Source organism: Myotis daubentonii, chromosome 1 (assembly GCF_963259705.1).
Source record: "Myotis daubentonii chromosome 1, mMyoDau2.1, whole genome shotgun sequence".
NCBI classification, from domain to species: domain Eukaryota; kingdom Metazoa; phylum Chordata; class Mammalia; order Chiroptera; family Vespertilionidae; genus Myotis; species Myotis daubentonii.
Window position 1 is genome coordinate 42,910,082 of NC_081840.1, and position 18,710 is coordinate 42,928,791.

General features: G+C 39.6%; 1 protein-coding gene across 4 annotated transcripts in view; it reads right to left on the reverse strand.

Annotated features, from left to right (window-relative positions):
* Window positions 1–18,710, reverse strand: part of PIAS1 (protein inhibitor of activated STAT 1) — a 131,517-nt gene that overhangs the window by 81,556 nt on the left and 31,251 nt on the right. For 2 of the 4 annotated variants that reach the window (XM_059697237.1, XM_059697263.1), the window contains exons 1-2: window positions 18,108–18,185; window positions 13,963–14,407 (exon numbers count right to left, since the gene is read on the reverse strand). In XM_059697237.1, coding sequence (XP_059553220.1) covers window positions 13,963–14,407; window positions 18,108–18,170 — 508 coding nt within the window. In that variant the 5' untranslated portion in view covers window positions 18,171–18,185. Of the gene's footprint in view, window positions 1–13,962; window positions 14,408–14,652; window positions 14,675–18,107; window positions 18,186–18,710 lie in introns of those variants that run through there. The other 2 variants (XM_059697255.1, XM_059697246.1) reach the window with 2 other exon arrangements.

Here is an 18,710-nt window from a genome sequence, read left to right on the forward strand (position 1 = left end):
AGGGGGGGGTGCCGCGATCGCGCGGGCTCCGCCCCTGCCCCTGCAAGAAGCCTCTAGCTGAGGCGTCCGGCCCGGGCAGCGGGGACCCACAGCTGCAGCGGCCCCGCGATCGTGGGCTTCGCTTTAGGCCCAGGCAAGGGACCCCTAGCTCCCGGGACTGCCAGCTTCGACCATGCCCAGCTCCCATCGCTGGCTCCACCCCTACTTCCTGCTATCACTGGCCAGGGCGGGAAAGGCACCTGATTCTCTGATCATGGCTGGGGGGCAGGGCAAAGGCGGCCCCAGGGCCGCCTTTGCCCTGCCCCCCAGCTCTTAGCTCCCCCCTGGATTTCCGATCACTGTCAGTGGCAGGGGGCTTCCTGCTTTCCATTTCGCCTCCCTGCATTGTGCCTACATATGCAAATTAACCGCCATCTTGTTGGCAGTTAACTGCCAATCTTAGTTGGCAGTTAATTTGCATATAGCCCTGATTAGCCAATGAAAAGGGTATCGTTGTACGCCAATTACCATTTTTCTCTTTTATTAGTATAGATTATTTGTGATAAGACAAAAACTGGAAACAACTAAAATGCCCTTCAATAGGTGAGAAGGTACAGAAACTGTGATACAGCCATATCGTGAAATGCTACTTAGTAATAAAATCAAATGAATGAGAAATTTCCAACGCCAATCATAAATAAAGTCAAGATATATCATACTGGGGAAAAGTTGCAACTTATATCACAAAATGCTAAACCCCTTAATTTTGTATCAGAGGAAAAAGCCCAGTAATTCAATTTTTAATGGGCAAAGTTAATGAATAGTTCAAACAAACACAATTACTCAAACATACAAAATAAAGCCACACTTTGCCTGAAGGGTGTGGCTCAGTGTTTGAGTGTCAACCTATGAACGAGGAGGTCACAGTTCAATTCCTAGTCAGGGCCTGGGTTGCAGGCTCCATCCCCAGAGTGGGGTGTGTAGAAAGCGGCCAATCAATGATTCTCTCTCGTCATTAATGTTTCTATCTCTTTGTCCCTCTCCCTTCCCCTCTGAATTCAATAAAAATATATTTAAAAACAAAAACACTTCACCCTCACTCTTAAGAGAAATGCTAGTTAAAACTATAAGTTACAAATATTCACCCATTAAATTTGAAATTATCAAAAAGATTAATAACATAGTATTGCTGAAGGCATAGGGGGAAAACCACTGCATAACCAGTAGGATTATAAATTAACTCAAATTTCTAGAGAGAAATTTGCCAACATCTATCAAAATTTTAAATGCATATTCTACTTCTAGGAATTTACCTTTTAAAATATTGGATATTTGGACATGTGTATAGTGATATAGATCACAGAACATTCTCAGTAGCACTATTTTCAACAGGAAAACACCTATATGTCAATCAATAAGAGAATATGTAATAAAGCATAGTCCAATCAATCACACACAAAGTCAATGCTAAAAAAAAAAAAAAAAAAAAGAATGAGGCAAACGTTTGTATACGCTCTCTGGAATGGTGTAGAAGGAACTGAAAGTACCACCTGTGGTTGAGATAAAGGGAAGAAAGGAATTTCCCTTTCATTATAAATGCTTTCTGTAACTTTAGATTTTTTGTATCAAATGAATGTAATGTCTATTCAAAAATTTTAAGACAATAAAAAACCTAAATACAATAATTCCATGTTAGTGAAGAAATATACAAACAGATAAGTGGAATAGAATAATATCCAGAAAAATATTCATTCATTCAAAATAGTTTGGGAGGAATTAGAACCTTACTCTCATATAAAAAAGATAAGCCCTAGCCAGCTTGGCTCAGTGGATAGAGCGTCAGCCTGCAGACTGTTCAACTTCAGCAGAAAGCAAAAGTATATAAATTAAAACAAGGTATTATTTTTACTTTATCAGTTTATAAAAACTTTAAATTATTGCTAAAACTGTGGGTAATAAGCACTCTCACAAAAATGTTGGTAGGAGGGTAAACTTTTTTTTTTGGGGGGGGGTGTGCAGAGGATGCAATTTAATAGCAACTTAGAAGCATGGATATCCTTTGACAACAAAGTAGGAAAATTGCTTTGCATTTAAAGAATTAACTTAGTACAAAAATATATATTCTTATACTAGGGGCCCAGTGCACGAATTCATGCACCCTGAAAGGAACTGTCGGCCACAAGGCTGTAGTAGGCACCGGGGTGGGTCTTGGCCCATCCTCTGCACCCCCACCCAGCCCCACCCGCTGCGGCCCCTGGTCCCGTCTGCCAGTAGCCCTGCTCCCATCTCCACCATTCCCACATGCTGATGGCGGCCAGCCCCACTCACACCTGCTGGTGGCGCGGAGCAATTGCGGCCGGCGCCAGCAGCGGGTGCAAGCGGCAGCTGCTGCCCTGATTGCCCCTCAGGAGCAGGGGAAGGTGGAGAAGCCCTCAGGGGTGATCAGGGCCAGCAGCTGCTGCTTGCACCCGCTGTTTGCGCCGAACAATCAGGACCAGTGCTGGGCACCAGCTGTGGGTGCCGGCACCAGCAGCAGGTGTGAACACCAGGTGGGACCGCGGTGCACAGAAGCAAAGAATTTTCAGTAACCACTAGAGGCTCATCCCAATGACAGCAACCAGTGCACCACCTTGATCTGGCACCCCCCCCACTCACCTGCTCCACCATCCCACTGCAGCCGACGCCTGCCATGTTCCGCGCATACCCCCAGTGGTCAGTGCACGTCATAGTAACTGGCTGTTTGACTGTTCTGCCATTCGGTCTATTTGCATTATCAGCCTTTTATTATACAGGATATAAGAACTAGAGGCCCAGTGCAAGAAATTCATGCACAGGGGGAGATGGGGCGGGTACCCTCAACCCGGCCTGCACCCTCTCGCAATCCAGGACCTTTCAGGGGATATCTGATTGCCGGTTTAGGCCCATGGATCGGGCCTAAACTGGCAGTCGAACATCCCTCTCACAATCCAGGACCACTGGCTCCTAATCCTGCCTGATTGCCCCTAACCACTCGCCTGCCTGCCTGATCGCCTCTAACCACTCGCCTGCCTACCTCATCACCCTGGTCTCTGATTGTTTTGGTCGTTCCACCGTTTCGGTCGCTGGGCTTTTATTATATAGGATGCTCACTGATATGGCAACAAAATAAAATGGAAACTATATGTTCATGAAAAGGAATGTACATGACACATTCTGTAGGGATTCAAACAAATAAAGCAATCTACCTGGAGAGGTATGTGTAATATCCTATGATGTTAAATATAATTCAGAAGATCCGGAATGTGGGAAAATCTCTCTTTTAATAAGCACCCTCAGTAATTCTGATTCAACTACTCCATAAGACAAAAATGTTAAATTCATGCACCCTGGTAAATATAATCACTTTAATTTTTACCTTAGTTAGGTCTTTTATAAAGCTTACTTTGCCTTGTGTTTTCTAAGATGAACTAATGCATGTTTCATTCCTCCACTAGATCATGAACTCCTTGAATATCTTATTCTTTCCTACCAACTAAAACGGCACACACAAAATGCACTTAATATATATTAGTTGAATGAGCAACCTTCTTAAAATAAAAAAGTGTGTGTGTTGTTGTTTATAAAATAACAAGTCTATTAGGAGAAAGGGATAGAGAAGATTCTACATCCATGACCATGGATTAAGAAATAAATAATTTATGGATAAAATTAAAACATGCTTTCTTTTTTTTTTTTTTTAATATATATTTTATTGATTTTTTACAGAGAGGAAGGGAGAGAGATAGAGAGTTAGAAACATCGATGAGAGAGAAACATCGATCAGTTGCCTCCTGCACATCCCCCACTGGGGAAGTGTCCACAACCCAGGTACATGCCCTCGACCGGAATCGAACCCGGGACCCCTCAGTCCGCAGGCCGACACTCTATCCACTGAGCCAAACCGGTTAAAAACATGCTTTCTTAATAAGATCTTTGTCTTTTGGAATGTGGCTTGGTCCATATGGAAAGGATAAAAATCAGCAAAAAAAGGAACAAAGAAGAAAATAATCAATAAAATGAATGGTGCATCCTCTCTAACTCTATTTTATATCTGTTATTCAAGTAATTTTATAACTCTAAAAAGTTTTAATTTGTTCACTCTTTTTTTATTTAGTCAATCACAGTTCAATATTATTTTACATTAGTTTCAGGTGTACAACATAGTGGTTAAACAATCACATACTTTACAAAGTGTTACCCCCCCCCCCGGCCCCCCCAGGATATTTCAAGTACCCACCTGGCACTGTACATAGTGATTACAATAGTATTGACTATATTCCCTATGCAGTACTTTAAATCCCCAGGACTGTTTTGTAATTACCAATTTTTACTTCTTAATCCCTTTAACTTTTTCACTCAGCCTCCCAACCTCACTCCCCGCTGGCAACCATCAGTCTGTTTTCTGTATCTATGAGTCTGTTTCTATTGTCTGTTGTCTTTTTTCTCTTTAGATTCCACATATAAGTAAAATCACTATGGTATTTGTTTTTCTCTGTCAAATGGCACTTAGCATAATATATCCTGTCGGTCCAGCCATGCTGTTGTAAACTGTAAATAACACGGCAATGAATATAGTGGTGCAGACATTCTTTTGAATTGCTGTTTTGGGTTTCTTCAACTATATATTCAGAAGTGAAATTGTTGGGTCATAAGACAGTTCCATTTTTAACTTGTTGAGGAACCTCCCTATTGTCTCTCATAGTGGCCACCAATCATCACTCCCACCAATAGTGCAATGAGGGTTCCCTTTCTCTACATCTTCGCCAAAACTTGTCTGTTGATTTATTGATGATAGCCATTCTGACAGGTGTAAGGTGGTTATCTCCTTATAGTTTTAATTTGCATTTTTCTGATGTTGAGCATCTTTTCATATGTCTATTGGTCATCCACATGTCCTCTTTGGAGATGTGTCTATTCAGGTCCTCTGCCCCTTTTTTAACTGGGATTTTATTTTTGGTGTTGAGTTGTGTGAGTTCTTTATAAATTTTGGATATTAATCCCTTATCAGATGTATCATTGGTGAGTAACTTCTCCCATTCAGAAGGTTGTCTTTTTGTTTTATTGATGGTTTTCTTTGCTGTGCAAATGTAGTCCCACCTGCTTATTTTTTTGTTTGTTTGTTTCCTTTGATCCAGTAGATCAGAAAAAATACTGAGAAATGTCAGAAATTTTATTGCCTAAGTTTTCTTCTAGGAGTGTCATGGTTTCAAGTCCTTAAGTCTATAATCCATTTTTTGTTTATTCTTATATATGGTATAGTATGGTGGTCTAGTTTTATTTTTATTTATTTTTGCATGTACATATACAATTTTCCCAATACCATTTATTGAATAGACTGTCTTTACCCCATTGTATGTTCTTGGCACCTTCCTAATTTTTTTAAATGTTTTTATTGATTTAAGAGACAGTGGAAGAAGAGAGAAGCATTGGTCATCTGTCTCATGCACGTCCATGTTTAAGAAATCACAAAGGAAATGAGAGATATAGCATCAAAGCCTGCAACCCAGGCATGTGCCCTGACTGAGAATCAAACCTGCAATGTCTTGGTGCATGGGACAATGCTCAAACACACTAGCAAGGCCTTCTCTATTTTAAGGAGACTTACCATCTTCATCTTACTTTTAAGATCTCTCTACATATTGAAAGCTCTGTAATTATTTTCTTTATAAGGCAAAAAAGGTTTTGTTCACTCAAAATATTAAAAAGCCATTAGGAAGATTAACTACATATACATGTCATTACAACAGAATAAATCCTAGCAAAAACCTAAAATATACACGAAGTTGAAAAGAGAGTTTTTCCTTAAAATATTTAGGTATTGAGTTATACAAAGTCTATAATTTTAACATAATACTTGGTCTTCCTCTTTCCCAATCCTTCTGTTTTCCCCAGAATTATTGTCTTTTCCAAAGAAACACTGCCTTCTCATAATTTCCCGAGTCTGATAGCTTCAATTTTGTCATTTTTGCCTCCAGCAATGTTATGGGGCTTAATTTGCTCTAGGGCCTACTTGTTAGTCTTTTCTGGTGATCTAAGGTGTCTGTAGAGCTCTCCTCCAACACCCTGTTTGGAATGAACAAATCTTTTCCTATCAGCCTTCTTCACTATCCAATTTTACTTTTATACTTGGGCTTAAAAAAAAAACACCTGTTGCATAAAAGTTTAAGATACTAGTATTTATGTAATCAGCTGTATTCATCATTTCCTTTGTATGTAAATAAAAATTGCTAACTTTACATTTAAACTTCACATGGGGGTGCCCCTGCTGGTGTGGTTCAATGGCTGATCATCAACCTATGAACCATGAGTTCACATTTCAATTTCCGGTCAGGGCACATGCCCAGGTTGCCAGTTCAATCCCCAGTAGGGGGCGTGTAGGAGCCAGCTGATCAATGATTCTCTCTCATCATTGATGTTTCTATCTCTCTGAAATAAATAAAAATATATTTATTTTAAAAAACTTCACATGGGGAAGTCATGAAAAGAAACACAATAGGCTGCTATTGAGTACATTAAAGTGATTTTCCCTTCCAATCTATATCTTACAACAAAGTCATTAATTTAAAAATTAAAGTAATAAAATTTAAAAACAGAAATAAAATACTGTAAGGTACAGCTCCAAAATAAACACTGAAACAAAATTCTGGCCCTAGCTGGTTTGGCTCAGTGGATAGAGCATCAGCCTGTGGACTGAAGGGTCCAGGGTTCAATTCCGGTCAAGGGCACATGCCCAGGTTGTGGGCTCAATCCCCAGTGGGGGCATGCAGGAAGCAGTCAATCAATGATTCTCTCTCATCATTGGTGTTTCTAGCTCTCTCTCTCTCTTCCTCTCCTTTCCCCTCTAGAATTCTCATATTCATTCATTCTCTCTCTCTCTCTCTCTCTCTCTCTCTCTCTCTCTCTCTCTCTCTCTCTCTCTCTCCCTCCCTCTCTCCCTCCCTCTCCCTCACCCTCACCCTCACCCTCTCCCTCTCTCTCTTTCGGCCCAGGGCATGAAATTCATGCAAGAGTAGGCCTTTCTTCCCCTGGCTGCCAGCACCGGCTTCCCTCCAGCCACCTGCAGGCACCGGGGGACCCAGGCTGGCCACTCTGTGACCCCGACTTTGTCCAGAAGGACATCTGGTCTAATTAGCATATTACCCTTTTAATATTATAGAGAGAGAAAGAGAGAGAGAAACAAAATTCTTGGAACTACCAAGAACAGGTAGAAGTCATATATTAAAGTTGATTCTTAAAAACAATTCAGCCATTTTATTTTTTATCTACCTTAAAATAATTTAATTATAATACTGCATTCAACATCCAGCTTCTTTTGCACTACAGTATCCCATTCTTGGAATATCTAAAGCTTATTTACATTTTAGTTTTAATAAACTTAGCAGCAGTAGTGTGAACAAATTAGAATGACTAATCTCAATATAAAACTACTAAAGTCATCTGCAAGCACTGTCAGCACTGAAATAGTATAGCTCAGGGGTCCTCAAACTTTTTAAACAGGGGACCAGTTCACTGTCCCTCACACCGTTGGAGGGCCGGACTATAGCTTAAAAAAAAAACTATGCACAAATTCCTATGCACACTGCACATATCTTATTTTGAAGTAAAAAAACAAATGTTTTCGGCGGGCCGCATGTGGCCCACGAGCCTTAGTTTGAGGACCACTGGTATAGCTACTAAAGAAAGGGAATGTCCCAGGTATCTATCAACAAACTTTCTTAAAGGAAAGAAATGGATTGCCAAATTGGGTTCTCCCTTTGTTGCATCATGATTACCACAACCAAGTCCTCAAGCCAGCTAGTCTGCGACTTGTACGATAATTCAAATTTTGATGGGGAGACTAAACCAAAGTGGTATAGGACCCACCAGCAAATTCAGAAACGCACATCTCAAGTACTATATACACCAGTGATGGCGAACCTATGACACGCGTGTCAGAGGTGACAGGCGAACTCATTTTTTTGGTTGATTTTTCTTTGTTAAATGGCATTTAAATATCCTATACTAATAAAAGAGAAAAATGGTAATTGGCGTACGACCGATACCTTTTTCACTGGCTAATCAGTGAGATATGCAAATTAACTGCCAACTAAGATGGCAGTTAACCGCCAAAAAAGATGGCGGCTAGTTTGCATATTGCAGGCAGGATGGTACAGCGCCATCAGAGAGCGGGTTGGGGGTGTGAGTGCCAGCAGTCGCCCGGGTAGACCCGGACGCGGGCCGGCGAGGCGGCTGCGGCGTCCGCCCGCACTCATGCCGCCAACCCGCGAGAGCGGGTAGGGGGCGTGAGTGCCAGTGGTCACCTAGGACCTGATCCGGCCGGCAAACCCGGACGCGAGCTGGCGGGGTGGCTGCGGCGGTCGCCCGGGACCCGATCACGCGGGCCTGTGGGGCGGCTGCAGCGGTCGCCCGGGACCTGATCCGGCCAGCAGACTTGGACGCGAGCCGGCGGGGCGGCTGCGGCGTCTGCCTGCACTCAGGCCCTCAACCCGGGAGAGCAGGTTGGGGGCGTGAGTGCCGGTGGTCACCCGGGACCCGATCACGCGGGCCAGCAGGGAGACTCGCCCCCAACCCACTCTCCCGCCCAGCAGGGGACCCTCATTTCCCCCCATCACAGCCCCTGCGAAGCCGGCAGAGCCGCGTGAGCCGCCCAGACGGCTTCATCGATGGCCCAGCGCGCAGCCCCAAGCACAACTATCACCCGAAGGGCGAGAAGGGCGAGAGCAGCTGTAGTGTTGCTTTCTCCTCACTTTTGGTAGTGAAATCCTCATTTTAAACATAAGAGAACACATTATTTTAAAAAGCCGTTAAATGTCTCCGTACCCTTTTTGAGTAGAGTGTGAACAAGTCGTGAGAGATCTTTCCGAACAAAGGGACACGTTGCGGATGGAAATAGCTACATTTTCCATGTGTATGACCTTTGACCCAGCAACAAAAATTGTACACCTATGGATGAGGACAGTGGGGGGTAAGGGCAGAGGGTGGGGTGGGAACTGGGTGGAGGGGAGCTATGAGGGGAAAAAAGGGGAACTGTAATAATCTGAACAATAAAGATTAAAAAAAAAAAAACACAACTTAATTTGTTCATTATCACCCTACTTCTCTCAAGCTTTCCCCCATTATAACCCTTCCAAAGAGGTGACAGAGAGCTAAAAGATTTCTAAAAAAAAAACACCTCACTGAAATTATTCTCAGGCAAAAGTACAAATAAAACTTCTAATTTCATTGTCTTTGGAGAGTTAAATAACAATAATACAAAAGAAAATTTATTCTCAAACCTGTTAATGCCAGTTGCATTTGTAATTACAAAACTTAAATATTACAAAACTGATTATTCAATTCTGAATCAAATCAAATACTGTATGCTAAAGAATTATTCTTTTAGTCACTATGAAAATATTTTGTTTTTACCATTATGCTCTAACACAAGCCAACTTAATAAATATAAATAATATTCTAAATAATATTAAAGGACTTTAGGGGAAACATCTTGTATCTAAATGGACATTAACAAAATATCTTAATCAAAATTATTTGCCCATTTGACTTTCATAATTGTGTAAATTTCATAGCTCATCAACACCAAAAGTGGCACACTATGTAAATGACATTCCAAAATATACTTTTTAACACAGGGTGCTCAATATACTTACTATGAAGATTAAAATTTTTCTGTGTCCAATTATTTACATGAATCAATAATATATGTGGCTAAGATCCTGCTGGGTTAAGTCAGTATTTAAGATTCTCCTCTTCATTAAAAGAAAAGCAGAAATAATCACACACACATACACACAGATGACTTCTGACTAGAGGAACACAATAGAAATATTTTAAAAATTTATGTCTAAAGTAAGTAGTGTCTATGGATTCTACATTAAATTTGTTGTCTTTGTAATGTGGGGAATATTTTTAAATAGTCTATTAAATATTTTCTACCTCTCATAAGCTACTGTTTATGCTAAGTGGTGTGCCTCAGTTGTATTTGGATGATAAAATGGTTAAAATTCACTGAATTAAAGTAAAAGACTATTGTATTTAAATGAATTAGAGAGCTAATAAATGTTTACTGAACAACTACCATGTAACAGGTTCATAGCTAGCTATTATGGGAATATATAGATGAATACAGCAGAGCATTATCATTTTAAGAAACTAACAACAACAAAATGTAAGAGCATGCAGGAAAGTGAAATCGATTCTGGATGGGAGAGGAATAGACAGGTTAAATGGGAAATCTTAGAAAAATTAATGGAGAAGGTTTTAAAAAGCATTTGAAATAGGACAAACAGATTTTAACACTGACAGGCAAAAATACACAATAAATCAAGCATTTTACTTTACAACCACCTTTACTTCATCTCCCATTCTTCTAGTTAACTACAGACAACGAAAGACATTATCTTTAATATGTGCCCCCAAAATGAAAAAGCCTTAAAAGTACTTTAAAATTAAAGAAATATAATAAAATTACTCTAAGAATGGATAAGAATTACCCAATAAAGTAGGGGATAACAAAACAACTATTTTGATTTTTTAGAAACATGAATCATGCATAAAGACATTCAGCATACATCAGAACATCTAAAAATCTATTTAAATCTAGTGCTTAAGGCCAAAATAGAAGGGATACAAATGAAAAATTAATTTACCTGTCACATTCTGGACTTGAGTCATTATACTTCCTTATGAACTATCTGTTTCTAATATTTTAGGGGGTAACCAGATATTTAACCCATTACTGAGTTCACATTAAAAAATTCATAAAGAGCCCTGGTTGGTGCATCTGAGTGGTTAGATCATAAGCCCACACACAGAAAGGAAGGGGATTCAAGTCCCAATCAAGGGCACATACCTGTGTAGCAGGTCCAATCCCCAGCCCTGGTTGGGCCAGCAACCAACCACTGTGTCTCTCTCACATCTATGGGTGTGTCTCTCTCTCCCCTCCCACTCTCTAAAAAAAATCAATGGGAAAAATATTCTCGGGTGAGGATTAACACAACACAAAAAAAGCTCATAAAGATAGATGTACCCTGAAGTATTAAAGCTATAAGATATAAATTATGATATATTAAGTTATGGCTACAAAAGCATGAAAAGACAATTAGTACAGACAATTAGAAATAAATATATATTCAAGCAAAGTATCTCAGTAAAGTATTTCAAAATAAAAATTTAAAATTTCCTTAATTTAAGTTTAATTTAAAACATTATCCAACAAAACCATGACTTGTCCAGTCTGCACTTCCACTCTGAAACAAAATTTAGATACATGTGTAAACAACATCTATTCATACTGGTACTTGTATGAAAGTAAAAACAGCAAGACGCATTAATTTAGACCAGGGGTGGGCAAACTTTTTGACTCCAGGGCCACAATGGGTTCTTAAACTGGACTGGAGGGCCGGAACAAAAGCATGGATGGAGTGTTTGTGTGAACTAATATAAATTCAAAGTAAACATCATTACATAAAAGCATACGGTCTTTTTTTTTTTTTTTTTTTTTTTTTAGTTTTATTCATTTCAAAGGGGCCGGATCCAGCCCGCAGGCCGTAGTTTGCTCACTGCTGATTTAGACTATAAGAAAATTTGAGAGCTGGGAATCCAATCAAATAAAAGCCACCAGCATTTTTTCCTTTAAATCTCAGATGATGTTTAGTACAGCATGTTTTTGGCAACACAGAATACTATGTATAATACGATTCCTCCTTGAAAAACAAGAAACAAATTGTTTTTTTTCTTTCTTGTTTTTTTTAAAATATATTTTATTGATTTTTCACAGAGAGGAAGGGAAAGAGATAGAGACTTAGAAACATCGATGAGAGAGGAAACATCGATCAGCTGCCTCTTGCACACCTCCCACTGGGGATGTGCCCGCAACCAAGGTACATGCCCTTGACCAGAATCGAAACTTGACCTTTCAGTCTGCAGGCCAATGCTCTACCTACCAAGCCAAAAATGCTCTACCTACCAAGCCAAACCAGTTAGGGCAGAAACAAATTGTTTTTATATGCATACACATTGAACTGCTAATGAGGAAAGGACTTGGCATTTTCATTTTTTATAATAAACATGTGTAAAGCTTCATAAGCATATAGGTTCTCAACAATTGTTAAGTTTTCTTATTATGGCTATTTTTAAAATAAAATGTGATATAAAATTTATGTTATATGAAAGTAACTCCTATAATCTTGATTTATTCATGTAAACTCTGCAAAATATAAAAACAAACATTTCCCAGTTCAAAGAATTTCAGTAAATGTTCTCAAAATTCAACACTCAATAATCCCCCAAACTGAAATGTTTAACTCAGGGGTTCTCAAACTACAGCCCGCGGGCCACATGCAAATACAAATATTGTATTTGTTCCCGTTTTGTTTTTTTACTTCAAAATAAGATATGTGCAGTGTGCATAGGAATTTGTTCATAGTTTTTTTTTTAAACTATAGTCCGGCCCTGCAACGGTCTGAGGGACAGTGAACTGGCCCCGTTTAAAAAGTTTGAGGACCCCTGGTTTAACTGTTTGTAACAGGGGTTGGCAAACTTTTTCTTTGAGGGCCAGACAGTAAATATTTTAGGTTTTGCAGACAAACATGGTCTCTGTTGCATATTCTTTTTTTTTTTTTTTTTTTTTCTTAAAGAACTCTTTAGGAACATTTAAAAAAACACACAAAAAAACATTCTTTTTTTTTTTTAAATATATATTTTATTGATTTTTTACAGAGAGGAAGGGAGAGGGACAGAGAGTTAGAAACATCGATGAGAGAGAAACATTGACCAGCTGCTTCCTGCACACTCCCTACTGGGTATGTGCCCGCAACCAAGGCACATGCCCTGGACCAGAATGGAACCTGGGACCCTTGAGTCCGCAGGCCAACACTCTATCCACTGAGCCAAACCAGTCAGGGCCAAAAAAACATTCTTAGCTCAGATTCACAAAGAACAGCTGGCAGGCCATTGGTTACCAACAACCTCTTATTTATAACAACAAACAAGCACCTGGAAATGTGATTTTAAATAAATTACACCAAAAGCATCAGAGATCACAATAACATTTGTTTTATTCTTCATTAAATAAAGTAAGGTTGCATTATAGCAATTAAAATTACAAACTGATTGCCCGGCCGGTATGGCTAACTGGTGGAGTGTCGACCTATGAACCAGGAGGTCATGGTTTGATTCCCCAATCAGGGCACATGCCCAAGTTTTGGGCTTGATCCCCAGAAGGGAGCATGCAGGAGGCAGCCAATTAATGGTTCTTTCGCATCATTGATGTTTCTATCTCTCTCCCTCTCCCTTTGTCTCTGAAATCAATAAAAATATATTAAAAATATATAAAAAATAAAATAAAACTGCAAGTTGATTAATAAATTAAATTCTATTTAATATTCTAGGAAAAACACAGTAAGTGAAATTTCAAGTATTTGTATTATATTGCCATGATTATGTATGTGTGCACCTGCAAAGCACATATGTCCACTTTAAAAAGTCAACTGAAGCTGAAATACTACACATCAAAGCTCAAATCTCCTTTTATAATAATTACAACCATGAACTCATTTAAATAATCAAAACTAGCTAGTCATTTGTTTTATATGTCTTAATTTCTTGAAAATTAAGAAATGAATTGAGGTCAGTAATAATTACTGGTTTTTAATTTTTTAATTTGTAAGGTTGTAATAAAATATTAATAATCTAAAATATACTTCACAAATTTATATTCTTAAAAACATTTTAATATTTACTGTGTTAGCAACCATCACTAGAAACTTGGCTACACTTTTATTGTCTAAGATAGCTTCTATACATTTGATTCTGTCTAAAATTGGAAGATCATTATTATCATCTAGATGGCATTACCAAGTATAAATTTCATTATGAATAATCAACTGAGTCATATTAAAACTCTAAAATGAAAATGTATCCCCCAAAAGTAACCAAATAACCATTATAGAATAATCATCTTACCTAGACTGGTGGGTTTTATCAGTTCATCCAATAAATCATAAAATGGTAATTTTTGAAGTTTTATATCCGGATGGACTGGGTGAAGAGCTGATGTAAGGTGTGGGAGTTCCAGTTCATGTTTAGGTCCCAGAAGAGAAACAGGGAGTAATGGTGATGATGCAGGGTGACCATCATAAGTGAGCTGTGGAATGGTAGATGGAGACAAAGTTGCTGGCATAGGACCTGAATGTACGCTGGGGATGGACAAGTCCGCGGGCGACATGATTTTCTGGGGGAACCTCCGCCTATAGAGTTCTTTAATTTTCATTTGTACAGCAGGACTGCAGCCAGCCTTTAGCAAATGCAGGGCTTTTGTGAGAAGTTCGTGTTTGCGTCCGTGCTTGTTTCTCCCAGCGTAGCCCAATAGTACTTGAAGTTCAGAAACTCTAAGGCTCATAACCATTTGCTTAGAGACAAAACAAAATGTAAAGCATTAGTATTCCAAGAATATAATTTACAATATTAAACAATACTTTATTATAACACTTTCTCCTTATCGTTTGCTTAGAGAACAATTTATTTACAGTGAGTTTTAGTTATTTCAAACTTAGTTTAAGTCATTTAACATAAGTAACCAAAGAAAATTAATATTTGTAATTCACTGACTTCTACCCAGGGTTATGAAACATTTTAAGATTAACCACATCCCACCTCATCCCACTGTTTTGATGAAACTGTGAGTTCTTTATCAAGCACTTACTAAGTCTCCAGAATGCTGACTGATATGTGGATGGCAAAATAGAATAATGAGCTTTCAAGAACATTTGTTTTCTTAGGGAAAAATTATATTAGTATACATGAAACATATAAGCAGCCCACTTCAAATACCAAATGTATACAGGATATAAATAACATTATCAAGTACTACATTCTATACTAATTCTGGAATTTATAGGACATAAGCTATATCTTTTTTGACCCATTATATATTAAATACATTTGATATTTTCATATTGGTTTTCACTAAATATTTCCAAATACACAAGGTGTTATCAAAGGAACTAGTTAAGAGTGTTAAATAACTTACCTAAGGCTACTGAGCCACTAAGTAGCAGTCAGGATTCAAACCCAGTTATGTAAGATTCTAAAGCCCCTTCTCTTTCCACTAAACCATTAGAAAAAGGGTAGAGCGGGAAATATTATTGAGGCACTACACTGGCAAGGCCAGGCTAAAAAGTCCACGAGTTCAATGCACATGCCCTAATGTGTAAGGCTATAATAAAGAAATCTATTTAACTTTGTTTAACCCTATGTTCCTAAACTGATTTGGTCATTGTTTCTCCATTTCTTCCAAACTACTGAGACTGTCAATACCATCTACACTAAGCATGTCAAACTCATGGCCCACGAGTATTTTTGCGGCCCAGCCAATATAACAGCGTGAGCAGTTATTTACAACTAGAGGCCTGGTGCACGAATTCATGCACTGGTTGGGTCCCTCAGCCTGGCCTGTGCCCTCTCGCAACCCGGAACCCCTTGGGGGATGTTGGACTGCTGGTTTCAGCCCAATCCCCACAGGGCTGGCCCATCTCACCCAGTCCTGATGGGGGCCAATCGGGGTCTGGGAGGGACCATGGGAGGGCTCCAGGGCATGTCCAGCCTGTCTCGATTAGTGCACCAGGCCGATTTCAGCCCGATCCCTGCAGGTCAGGCTGAGGGACCCCACCGGTGCACAAATCCGTGCACCGGGCCTCTAGTATGCATATAAGATCTTTGGTTAATCTCTTCCCACCCTCCCGCATCCCCCTTCCCTCTGAGATTCATCAGTCTGTTCCATGCCTGAGCGTCACAGCGAGTGGTCAACTGAACGAGTAAGCCTAAGCAACCATTACGACCGGTGGACCGAATGACCAGTCGCTATGATGCACACTGACCACGAGGGGGCAGATGTTCAATGCAGGAGCTGCCCCCTGGTGGTGAGTGCACTCCCACAGCCTACCTCCCGTGGTCCCTCCCCCAGGCTGGCCGGCTCTGATGGCCCTAATCAGGACTGGGTGAGACAGCCCCAATCAGCCCCAATTGCTGGCCAGGTCAAGGGACCCTACCCATGCACAAATTCATGTACTGGGCCTCTAGTAGATTATGAAAGGAAATAAGTCTCCTGTCAGATCCAGAATTACTGATATTCACCTTGGGTCAGTTTTGAAAGTAATCACTGTGAACAAGATTTCCCCAGAAGTAGCAAAGAAGCAATGCCATGTGTCAGGAAGAAAACATTAATTTTATCATTGCTCTTGTTCTTTTTTTTTTAATACTATACTTTTCAAAATAAACTTATGTTTCTATGAAAATTGAAGCTTTTTTTTTTTTTTGCAGCCCACATAAACTTAAACCTTGTTAACTAGTATTTGGCCCATGTTAGCTTTTGAGTTTGACATGCTTGATCTGCACCAATCCTCTCATTTTAAAGTGGAGGAAAATGAACTCCACTGAGAAGAAATGACTTACCCAATTAACAGCAAAATCCTGACTTTATCACCACTGACAGGAAGGTGTTAGGATGTAAGACATATGTAAGCTTACCATTTGCTATTTCCTCAACTGTTTTATCCCCTTCGCATCATATTAAACTGCCTTCCTTAATTCCTCACCACTCCCTGAGATGACAGCCTCCCCTAGAAGTTCTTTGCAGATTGCAAAACAAAGAAAAAAATAAAATAGTGAGAAAAAGAGTGTATGAAGAGCTTTATATGCAATATAGCTGGTTAATCAAAGAAATATGAACTCTTCTTCTACTTCTCTGGTCTAGAAAATGCTTTGTTTCCTCAAAGTCCAGCTTTTGCCCATTAGGCCTAAAAGAACTAATGTCTCTCTCCTCACTACTTTTACTAGCCATTTTTTCTTATATTTTAGCACTAAATCACTGTATTATAATTTTCTGTTTATATAGGTGATTCCATGTCCAGACTGAGGTCCACTAAGACACAAGGCCATGCATGTTACCCTCAGAATCTAACACTGGGGCCTGACAACAATAGAAACTCTTCAAATGCCTAGAGGGAGGGGGGAAGGAAGAGGAAATCTGTTTTAATCTCTTAAAAATACACCTCTGGCCTGCCCGGTGTGGGTCAGTGGTTGAGAGTCAACCCATGAAACCAGGAGGTCACAATTCAATTCCCAGACAGGGCACATGCCAGGGTTGCGGACTTGATCCCCAGTGGGGGTGTGCAGGAGGCAGCTGATCAATGATTCCCTATCATCACTGAAGTTTCTTTCTCTCTTTCTCTCTCCTTTCCTCTCTAAATCAATATGTGTTTGTGTGTGTGTGTGTGTGTGTGTGTGTACGTGTATGTATGTATCCTGTACCCCTCCATCAGGCTCCAATTTGGACTACATGCTCTCTAGGCCTGTACACAATTATGGTCATACCAGGATTTAACTTATCCTGGTAATTCCCTTGTCTCCCATAGTGGATCCTATTTCCTTAATCTCACTTCTTTGTTGGTTTTCTCTTTTTAGTAGGGTATTTCTACCCTTTGTACTTCCCATAACCCATTCTCCATTTTTTTTATTTCTTACATTGTCTAAAAATATCTTCACTTATTAAATATATATTTAATAACCAAAATGGACTCAGTATAGAATTCTAGACAGGAAAACATGTTCTATCTGAATTCTGAAGGCTTTTCCTCAATGTCCCCTGGCTTCCAGTATTGCTGTTTAGAAGCCTAGCACACCATCATTCTGATAACTTCATGGTCACCTGTATATCCCTCTCAGGAAGTTTATAGAAGTTCTCTTTATGTGCTCTGACATTTTACAATGTGTCGTGTGGTTTGTGGTTGGGTTGGGTTTTCTTATTTTTCAATTGTTTGAAGTGATAATTGCTGAGTCTTTTAACTTTAGAGATGTATTCTTTAGTTCTGGCAAGTTTTCTTATCTTCCTTAGACTTTTTTTCTATCCTCTTTCTCCTCTGCCTATTATAATGTTTCTTGACTTACCTCCTGATAAACCCATCATAAACTGAAAATATTTTACGTGCATTCAATACACCTAACCTACTGAACATCATAGCTTAGCCAAATCTACCTTAAACATGCTCAGAATACAATAGCCCCCCCAAAAAATGACAACACAGTACACAAAAGAGGATTTGATTGTTTACCCTGATGATGGCAGGCCTGACTGGGAGCTGTAGCTCACTGCAGTTGCCCAGGATTGAGAACATACCTTAACCGCATACTATTGCTAACCTGAGAAAAGATCAATATAGGTGATTATTTCCTGGCCTGTGCCCTCATTTATGCCTTTAGCACCATCGTAAAGTCAAAAAATCCTAAGTTGAACCATCCTAACTCGGGAGCTCTCTGTATTTAGATAACGGCCTTCCTAGATTGAGTCTCTACTTTTTTTTCACTCTATTTTTTCCCTAACATTTTATATCTTTTTTTAAAAATATATCTTATTGATTTTTTACAGAGAGGAAGGGAGAGAGATAGTCAGAAACATCGATGAGAGAGAAACACCGATCAGCCGCCTCCCGCACATCTCCCACCGGGGACGCGCCCGCAACCCAGGTACATGCCCTTGACCGGAATCGAACCCGGGACCTCTCAGTCCGAAGGCCGACGCTCTATCCACTGAGCCAAACTGGTTTTGGCAACATTTTATATCTCTTGTCTTAGCTCTATTTTCTGAAAGATCTCAACTTTATCTTCTAACTCTTCTATTAAATTTTTAACTTCCATAAGCTTTTCTGTTTGCTGCA